The sequence below is a fragment of the Rhododendron vialii genome, chromosome 1a (genome assembly GCF_030253575.1).
Source record: "Rhododendron vialii isolate Sample 1 chromosome 1a, ASM3025357v1".
NCBI classification, from domain to species: domain Eukaryota; kingdom Viridiplantae; phylum Streptophyta; class Magnoliopsida; order Ericales; family Ericaceae; genus Rhododendron; species Rhododendron vialii.
The window spans coordinates 40577008-40587911 of NC_080557.1; the positions used below are offsets into that span (position 1 = coordinate 40577008).

Consider the following 10904-nt stretch of genomic DNA (forward strand, 5'->3'; position numbering starts at 1 on the left):
AAACATTTGAAGATTTCAGCTGACCAAATATTTGAAGGGGACAAAATGCGAGGTTTAAGGGAATATCAATATATTGTTTTCGAAAGAACTGGTATGTTCATTAGTTTCTTGAGTTCAAGTTAATGACAATAACTTTTTCTAGCAAGCTTCTTGAAAGCGTGATTTTTTTCCCTTAAATTTTGGGCATTTTGCGTCTCGATGGTTTAAGAATTTTAAGATACAGAGAAGAAATAAGATGAGAGAGAAGAGAGAGACGAAAGAGGTTAGATACAAGTAGTCGATGCAAACAGTTTATAGCAATTACAGTAACTGATTTTAAATCATAAAGTGTAAAAAGATCAAGGAAAGCAAACTTGAGGCCCGTGTTTCACATGGTGTCCTCGAGACAAATTTGCCGCCTCACCGGAGGTGCTGGAGGTTGTGTTGGCGTTCGTCTCCCGAAAATTTTTAGTCAAACTCAGTCGCAGAAGTATTGCCTGGACTGTCCGTCTACTAAAGTGTGTTTGTACTCCCTCTCACTAGAACAAAATAAATTTGTAGGAGTGGAAACTCTTTAGAAAGAAGAAGATTGTATTTGCTCGGTGTGTCGGAAACAAAAGACTTGAGTGCCTTTTTTATAGGCCAATGTGGGATAGACAAAGTCTGGCTTGAGGGACCAAATACAGATGAAGTGAAGGAATGCTTGGGCAATTGAGGCTATTATCGTGCACGGGAGTCTCAATTCAATCCAAGTATGGTACACCCCATTTTCAATAACAAGCTTTAGGCCCACCAAGCCTAAGCCCAACCAAAGCCCAAGTTTGTTTTTTTTCAGAGATTTTGGACCCAAAGCCCAAATCAGTTCCATCCCATCCCATCCCATCCCAGACCAGACACTTGGACCAGAGGCTGCAGGCCCACGAATCCTGAGTCCTGGCTCTAGCCTCTTCTAAGTGTTCAATGACGGCGAGCATGCGCACGTCCTCTATTAAATAAACCAGAAATGCTAAGGGTACAGCAGACCCCGTACAGCAGCCGCGCACAGATTCGTTTTGACCCCGTCTCGGGTCTCACAAAGATGATTAGAGCCGCTCATTTTGTTCAATATATATTGTTTAGGGTCCCTGTAAAATTTCATCTCAATTTGATATCGGTAAGAGCGTTTACGAATCATACAACTTTGCTTTAGAATTTGGCCTAAATTTCTGCAGCAAAATTGGATGATACGTAAATACCCTTACCGGTATTGGATTGAGATGAGTTTTTACAGAGACGCTAAACAATATATTAAGAACAAAATGAGCGGCTCCGATCATCTTTGTGAGATCCGAAATGAGCTCAAAATAGATCTGTACACAACTGTTGTACGTGAGTTGCTGTACCTGTAGCACAACTGTAAATAAACTTGGCTTTTGCAATTCCCAAATGAGACAATTGGCATTCATCCTTAAAATGGTTTTCGTTTATATTCAGGCTCAAAAAATATTCAAACAATTCTTCTATTTTCTAACAGTCGACTGTTACTTCTTTTTTTCAGGAACGGTGCTACCCGCCCTTCCCATAGCTCCGCCCCCGGTAAGGGCCCCTATTGAGACTTTAATTTCTTCAAAAAAAGGACCAAAAATCCTCCCTCTTGCAAACAAAAAAATTCAGTCTTTTGGTTCCTTTCCTTCTAGTCAACTTGTCAAAGTGGCAAAATCCCACACATTGATGCATGCGAGTGTACATGCGAGTCTAACTTTACCGGCTATTCCATTACTTTGTCCATAAAGCTTTCCGAGAATAATTTTTTTACACCGCCAGTGTAAATATTTGTTTCCTCCAAATCAATTATATTACGTCGCGTTGCAAAACAGTGGTCCCAATCAATAAAATATGGCGACGTAGCGCAATATAATTAATATGGAGGAAACAAACGTTTACACCGGCGGTGTAAAGAATTTAATCTCAATCTTCCCTGGAATGTGATTCGTGGACTATATTGCAAGGCTTTAAAAATAGCTTTAGCTTGATTTGCTGAGGAAGAAAAGAGCACTCTCACCTGGGTTATTTGTTTTATTAGCAATATTATGAGTATGACCTATTTCTTCTCTCTCTCCTGAACAAATTTATTTTTGATATTTATTTCTATATGCTGGGTTTTCTTGAGCTGAAAGGATTGGTTCTTGGGATTTGGGTTTGACAAATTTTGGTTCTAAAGCAATACTACTATTCCTGTAATTCTGTTAATTAGGATGGACTTTGAGTTTTCTGTAAGACAGAAATTAAATAGGACTCGGAATTCCCAAGATATTCATATTCTGGATGCTTTATTATTATTATTATTATTATGATGATATGAGATCAGTTTTTTTTTTTTTTTTGATATATGAGATCAGTTGACTATTCCTCTAACGCTGTTGCTTTTCGAACATTTTTTTATTTTATTTTATGAATTCTCCATTGATGGTAGAGCCAGAAAATTAACCTGACTGCCAAAAGAAGAGAGAGTAGGAAGTACATATATATTTAAAGAAAATATTTCAGAAAAACAAGATATGTACCCCAGGAAATGATTTTGGCGCTCCAAATATTGATAACCACAATTCAATATTTGTCTTTTAAAACAATTATTAAAGTGTGATTATCAAAAAGTGGAGTGTCAAAATCAATTATCTATACTTTTAGGGGACAAAATGCAATGTTTAAGGGAATATTAAATTATATTGTTCCCGAAGATTTTGTTTCAGAGGGGTCAGATGGAAAACAATACTACAGTACTAATTTGAGAGGGAGAAGACTATGCTACACACCACAAAAAAATTTGGTTACCAAAAAAGTACGTTACTCAAACCCAAAAAAATGCATAAATAATTTGGGGTGCATGGTACACTTCTATTCGTAGCTTCGCCAAAAAAAAAAACACGTAAATGATACCATAAAAATACGTAACATTCTGTGGTGCACCTCGCTTTCTCCATTTGGTAAACTTTCAGGGTATGTCCATTATTTTTTGAGTTCAAGTTAATGAAAATGACTTTTCTTGGCAAGCTTCTTGCTACACTAACAAGTTTCTCTATCCTTCAGCCTAGAGAGTTGGGGAGAGAAAAGACAGAGGAATTGGACGGCAGATTGGGAATAACTTTAAATGAAATCATGGAATCAAAAAGTCAAGGAACAAACCTTTAAAACACAACCGTGTCCGCAACAGTTACATGTAAGTGGATTCATGTGCGTCTAACGGTTCTGAACACGGTTGTGTCCGGAGTTGTGGTTTAAAGGCTTGTTTATAGCATTGCTCGTATATATGGAATAATTACAGACTACAGAGAGAATTCAGCATAAAGAAGTGTCAGAAAACAGACGAGTATCCCACTTTCAAGGCAACAAAGCCGGCTTCCAATCGGTAACGTGAGTGAAGAATTCAGCCTACGAAAAGTGGGGGAACACTTTACGTACGTAGCCAATATGTCTTGTAATTATACGGACGCTAACCCCATGTGCCCTTTGCCGCATTTCCCATGGGGTCCTTCAACATTACGATGATCATTATTTTGCTTGTATAATCGAATTCTACACTCAGGTTCAATGTATGTATGTATATATACTTGACAACTTGACCCAGTTGCTCTTAAAACTAAACTTGAACAGAACCAACCATTTTCATTCTTCAAGGTGGTTTTACATTGCCTTGATGATGGCACCTGAATCTTTGTCTAGTTGATTTGGGTATTGGGTATAGGTGAGCGTTGCAAAGCCCCTGAGTACTGTACCGGCTATAGTGCAGCCGCTGAGATACCGGGTACCATTTCGAATTTATCCCTATTAGTGTTATTTTTTCACATCAAAAATTTTAGAATAACATACACATCTATTTTTGAAAAATACATTTAGAATTAGGGAAATGTCTAAAATCACAAAACTATTTACACCAACAAATGCACAAACATTTACATGAGTGTGTGGGCTCCAGCCTCCACACACTAGTGGTGCAGTGTGTGGAGCCCACACTCATGTGGTGATGTGTTTGTGGAGCCAATGCACTTATGTGAGTGTGTTGTGTATTTGTTTGTGTAAAGTGGTTGTAGTTGTAAAATGATTGGTAAAAATAGTCCAGTACCATCCGGTATAGACCAATACCAAGTGGTACCTAAGTAGTCCAGAAGTGTTTGGTATTGCCTGATATCGGCCCATATCCATCGGTATTTGAGCTGAAAGCCGGAACGAAATTGGAGGTGTAGGATGTTGGATTTGGTCACTACTGGTATGTACCGACTGGTACGGGACGGGATTCAAAACCTTGGAGTGTTGACCTGCAGCTCTTTAGATTTGTCGGGACATTATTCACTAGTCTCGAAACATGACGCTAATATGGTGCTCCCAAACTAGTAAGATCAATAGATATGAGATCGTTGGTCCTGACCTCTGGAGCACCATGCCCCGGTGGTGCTCCCGAGATTACTGGATAATTTTCCAGATTTGTCATGCATGCTTGTAGTTTTTTTTATTGTTGGAACTGGTTGTGGGACTAATTCTGACTGAGAAAACTTTTGTGTTGTTATTCCAATTAATTCTTCAGGGTGGTTTTACATTGCCTTGCTGCAGTACTTGAATCATTGCCTAGCTAGCTGATTTGGGTTGTGTGGGTATTGCCGTATTGGTAAGTGTTGAGCCAACCGTCCTACCCACGTTTTAAGTTTTTATTGCAAGTTTACTAGTTTTTCTCTAAAAATTTTATAAGTTCGCTCGCACCCGACATCGTTTTGAACAACTGAACAGCCCAATCAAGAGTTTGGGCAAAAATAGTGTTATTTTTAGTAATACCGATGGCTTTTTGTACATAGTTTGCCAAACGAGCCGAACTGAGCGTTAAGCGAGCTGCTTGATTCGTTTACGGCCCTAGTCTTGGTGGTGCTCCGAGACTACTGATAATTACCCGGATTTATCATGCATGCTTGTTGGAACTGGTTTTGGGACTAATTCTGACTGACAGCTTGTGTGTTATTACTACCATAAAATTCTTGGTTTTACATTGCTTTGCTGGTACTTGAGTCATTGCCTAGCAGGTTGGCGTTGGATCTCCCAATCTTCATGTAGATTGTTATACTCTAGGCCAACTAGGCTACTACTGATTATCATGACTCCAAACTTTGGAGTTTTTGAACTGGTTTTGGACTAATTCTGACTTCAATTCTTGTGTGTTCTTTCAGGTAAAAAGTACCCACAGCTTGCATTCCTGAAATGGGTCTATCTCGGAATCGGAGCGGGGAAGATTACCTGGAAGGAATGCTCAGTGATCTTGTTGTGGCAAAGGGCAAGCCTAAACCGCAGAAGAAGTCACCGACTCGCTTCGTAACCCTCCTGACTTGTCTCCAGTTCGCCTTTGCAGTTTACGCGACACTCCTCCTCTATTCCATGAGCCCAACGATAGATATCCGAACAAAGCCAGACTTTTCGTGGGCTCAAAGAATCGCGCAGCAAGTGAAACAGTTGATGGTTGTCCCTCCAAACGGAGACAGCCCGTACCAAGAATCTGGAATTTCAGCAGTATCTCATTTCACTACGGCTGATGTTTGTGAGAGTGAGAAAATAGATTTCGAGCAGAAGAAGTCTGACGATGCAAAGATGATCAAGTTGAAGACGGAGCTTTATCAGGAGGTGCTGGACTTCCAGTCCAAGTCATTCGGTACCGAAACGCTTCCTCAGCTCATGGCAATGAAATCCCGGTGGGACCTCAAAAATGGACTAAACAATCCGAACGCCCTTCCGAAAGTCACAGTGATCCTGAACCATTTCAAGAGGAAAACACTTTGTGCACAGCTTGAGTCTTTGCTCAATCAGACCCTTCCTTTCCATCACGTTTGGGTGATAGCATTCGGTAGCCCGAACGAGCTCTCGCTTAAGCGAATAGTAGACAGCTATAACGACACAAGAATCAGTTTCATCAGCTCAACCTATGATTTCAAGTACTATGGAAGGTTCCAAATGGCTTTACAAACGGAGGCCGATCTCGTTTACGTCCTCGATGATGACATGATTCCCGGCAGGAAAATGTTGCAGATTTTGTCGCACGTTGCCGGGACAGAAAAGTACAAGAACTCTGTTCTGGGAAGCATAGGGAGGATTTTGCCTTTTAGGCAGAAGGATTTAACTTTCCCTAGCTACCGGAAGTTCGGGTCGAAAGAAGCAGGTCTTTATCTGCCTGATCCTGCTTATGATATACTGGTGAATAAGATTGTGCAGGTGGATTTTCTTTCGAGCTCGTGGTTTTTGTCTGCGGAGCTTGTCAAGACGCTTTTCATTGAGACGCCGTTCACCTTCATGACCGGCGAAGATCTGCACCTAAGGTACGTCCCTCAAAATCGAAATTCTCTTTGATTTTCGATCGGTTTTTCAATCATGGGTATGAGTTGCATTTGAACTAAGATTGTGCAGTTGCATTTGCTTTACAAAACGGTTTCCATCATAGCTTTCATTCTGATTTTTAGCTTCTTGAATCTACAGTTACCAACTCCAAAAGTACAGAAATGCAGGCTCATTCGTGCTGCCAGTGGACCCAAATGACAAAGAAACATGGGGCGACAGCGAGCACAGACTCGCCTACGTATCCGAAACCACCGTGATCTTCAAAGGCATAGTCCAAGTCCGCGACGACCAGTGGTGGAAAGCCCTCTCTACTGGCTACATCACCCAGTGGGCCGCGATGAACCCTCAAAAGATCGACGCGTTCTTCTACGCCCACTCTCTCGAAGAAGTCAAAGCTCTTGCACCTCTCCTCAACAAGTTCCGGTCCACCTTCGGGAAGAAGGCCTACATCGCCGTCTCAGGGGGCAGTTTCTGCCCTTGTGAGGACGCTGCCGTTGCCCTCAACTGGCCTAAGTCGGTGTGCACGGAGAGGAGGTTCAAGATATTTGACTTGGCAGTGGGGGCGGGTTCGTCCGGAGTTTCGGACTCTGAAGTGCCTGTGGTGCAAGGAGTGTACTCCAGCATGAAAGGGTTGATCAAGATGCATGACCCGAGCGTTCTGATTGCGGTGTCGGATACCGATCCCCATGTGTTGAAAGCTCTGAGGATGGCCTCGGAGACCACGGGAAACGGTTCGACGCTTGTCCTTCTTCCGAGGCCTTCTGTGGAAAAGGTTCTCTGGATGGCTGATCTAAGATCTACAGCACTACCATGTAAGCATGATCATTGATCCCTCAATGTTTTTGAATTTTTTCCAACTCTTTTTTGAGCCCTCCCACAGTTTTGCTCTCTCAAGGCGATTGTAAACTCAAAAAGCAATGATTTTTTTGGACGCAGACTGGAATAAAATGCGGATTTCCATCAACATCATCACCCAAACCCGCGTCAAGTCGTTACTAAGGCTTCTCAAATCTCTAACTGACGCTTATTACGTGGGCGATGAAGTCCCCATCACTTTCAACATGGACAGCAGAGTAGACGAGGACACCATAAAAGCTGTGAACTCGTTCACTTGGCCCCACGGCCCGAAAATCCTCAAGAGAAGAATCATCCAGGGAGGACTAATCCGAGCTGTTAGCGAGAGCTGGTACCCCTCCTCGGATGACGACTACGGCCTGCTACTGGAAGACGACATCGAGGTCTCTCCTTACTACTACTTATGGGTCAAGTACGCCCTCTTGGCATACCACTACGACCCACAAGTCTCTCTCCCCGAGCTCTCTTCGATCTCTCTCTACACGCCTCGTTTGGTAGAAGTGGTGAAAGAGAGACCCAAGTGGAATGCGACAGAGTTCTTCAAGAAAACCCCAAACACACCTTACCTCCACCAGCTACCCTGCAGTTGGGGGGCGGTCTTCTTCCCGAAACACTGGAAAGAGTTCTATGTGTACATGAACATGAGGTTCACTGAGAATGCCAAGGAAAACCCGGTTCAGATCCCGAAGTCGAGAACCAATGGGTGGCAAGCTTCTTGGAAGAAGTTTCTGATTGACATGATGTATCTGAGAGGGTACGTTAGCCTGTACCCGAATTTTCCCAAGCAGGCGAGCTTTTCGACCAATCATATGGAGCCGGGGGCTCATATCGCTGCCAAGGACAATGTCTTGAAGCATGACAAGAGTGATTTTGAGGTGCCACTGTTGAAGGAAGACTTCAGGAATTTCTTGCCCGGTGGAAAGTTGCCGTCGGCCTCGAAATTGCCGTCGTTGAACCTTTTTAACAGGCCGGTTTCGTTGAAGGGACTCAAGGCTGCCGGAGCGAAGTTGAGGCAGGATGTGCTTGAGTGTGAAGCAACGGAGACGGTGATGGTTGATCATAATACGGGGTTGCCTTCGCGTTGCGCGGGATTCTGAGGACTTTTTAGAGAATTGTTTTTAAAAATGGTTTTTTTTTATTGGTCAAAATTAAAAAGCAGATCTCAACTATTGATTGCCGAAATGGACGATCGAGATTGTGCGGAGTCACCGTCGTCAATAAGTTTCTCTCTTTTTTTGTTTAAGTATTTTGTGTTGGTGTAAAATTTGAATTTCACTTAATTTGGGTGGGAAATGGAAGCCAAAACTGGCACTCCTAATTGCCCACCAAAAGATCTCTTTTAATTGTCCCCTTGTTGCAATGTGTTCATGAGTAATGGTAAAAAAAGGCTGAAGTTCTCTTTTAATTGTCCTTTCCGTTCTATTTTATTTGTCCATTTTCATAAAGGGAGATGCTAGGGGCACATCAATTTGTCACACCTCAACCACATATTTCTCACATACACGTGGGTTCCTAACATTTATTATGGAATTCTCACACATGCACGTGAGGGGTGTGGTCGAAGTGTGACACATTGATGTGTTCCTAGCATTTCCCTTTCGTAAATCATGTCTTCCTTTAAACGCCTATATATCTCAATCTATAGTGTTTCTCATAATTGGAAAACTTTGTATTATAGATCTAATCAAGAACTATCAAACAAAACCCATATTGCATATTTTTGGAGATTCATATGTTTTTTTGATAATCAATTTTGGAGATTCATATTGGAAGAATAAACGATTGAAAATTGATACAAGCATCAAAAAAGAACAAATAAAATGGGATGGAGAAAGTAAAAATATTTTACATTTTGGTCCTGATTTGTGGACCTATTAAGTATTACCCGTTCAAATTTTCCCAAACGTGAAAGTTCTTTTTGGGACTGTGTTGACTATTTTTCTCCTTATATTTGTGAGAATTTGCAGTTTTAAAGTGTGAGAATATCACAAAAAATGTGATAATTTTACAAATCCAACTTTTTGTCCTTTGAGCCATGTATTACTCCCTCCGTCCCCTTATTATAGTCCAGTATTTTATTTTGAACTGTCCCTTAATAAGTGTTCATTAGGTAAAGTTAGTGGGTAAAAGTTGGTACATTATCTATTTTGTCCCTGAAAGAAGATTCTATTTTGAAAAGTTAGTGAGTAAAAAGTGTAATGATGATAGGTAAGTAGAGGAAGTTGAAGAAAAAGTTGATGTGAAAGGTATAATGATGATGTTTTTTTAATAAGTTGGAGTTATGAAATATGACATTTAAAAAAGGACAGAGGGAGTAATTGTTTTGCTTCATACTTGTGTGAGAATTTTACTTTGAAAGTTTAAAATGCGTAATATTTTTAATAGTAATAATGTGAGAATTTTGATCATTATAAAAAAAAATTACGTACGTTTATTTGGGTTAGACACCCTGGACTTGCAGGGTTTTTTTAACATTGGAGTAGTCTCTCAAAGATTTAACAGGAAAAGCGAACTATTAAAAATGAGTAGGGCCGTAAATGAACCGAGTAGCTTGCAAGCTCGACTCGGCTCGTTTAGTAAATGAGCCGAACTTGAGTTTTTGATTCATTTAGTCGTGTGGAGCTTGGTTTGTTAAGGAAGGCTTGGCTCGATTGAAGAGACTCATTTAATAAATGACTAAGCTCAACTAGTTAAGGACTCGAGTTGTTAAGGCTCGAATCGGAATTGAGTTCAAATTTTTGGCTCATTTAGCAAACAAGCTCGACAATGCTCTGCTCGGTGCCCAAAAAATGAGAAATTAATAAGAATTTTAGGCAAAATACAGAGTGCAATTTTGTTCACTCTCTTTAAAAGATGGTGAACAATACCCTCTTTTTTATTGGCTGAAATGATGTGGATCCCACCACAACATAGTAAGCATGACATCACTTTGTAGTAGGATCCACGTCATTTCAATCAATAGGAAGGAAGGTAATGTTCACCCTCTTAAGTGGAGGGTGAACAAACTCTTTCTCCAAATCCTTTTTTTGAATTTTCCTGGCTTCCAAACGGGGAGGCCGGCACCCTTTTTTTTTATGGGTACACTAGAAATGAAGGCCGGCAATTTCGTCACCTGACATTAAACATGACTTTCCGAGTAATTATTCAGTGGTCCCGAAACACAGACACGTGTATGTTCATTGGGCAAATTATAGTTACCTCCCTCTAACTATGCCTTGCGTACACTTACCCCCTTATAACTTTTTTTTTGGCACTTAACCCTCTCAAACTAACAGAAATTCAAACGATCATAATTTCAAACGGTCATAACTTTTTCGTCCAAAGTCGAAAATATGCAAATTATATATCGATTTCGAGATCTTGAAGTCAGCTTTCTAATGACATCAAAATCACATTACGATTCAAAGCACACAGAAAGTTATGATCAAAAGAGTAAGGGCTGGTAGACAGAAAGACCGTTTTGATCATAACTTTCTGTGTGCTTTGAATCGTGATGTGATTTTGGTGTCATTAGAAAGCTGACTTCAAGACCTCGAAATCGATATATAATTTGCATATTTTCGATTTTGGATGAAGAAGTTATGACCGTTTGAAGTTATGGCCGTTTGAATTTCCGTTAGTTTGAGGGGGTTAAGTGCCAAAAAAAAAGTTAGAAGGGGGTAAGTGTACGCGAGGCATAGTTAGAGGGGGGTAACTATAATTTGCCCTTGTTCGTTTTGGTATAT

At 40.8% G+C, this 10904-nt stretch overlaps 1 protein-coding gene across 1 annotated transcript; it reads left to right on the forward strand.

The window, feature by feature from the left end:
• The first annotated feature begins 5176 nt into the window (after positions 1-5176).
• Positions 5177-8581, forward strand: LOC131334427 (uncharacterized). The gene is made up of 3 exons (XM_058369823.1): positions 5177-6305; positions 6463-7136; positions 7261-8581. The coding sequence occupies exons 1-3, from the start codon at positions 5200-5202 to the stop codon at positions 8274-8276; spliced, it is 2796 nt and encodes a 931-aa protein (XP_058225806.1). The 5' UTR covers positions 5177-5199; the 3' UTR covers positions 8277-8581.
• Positions 8582-10904: the final 2323 nt, after the last annotated feature.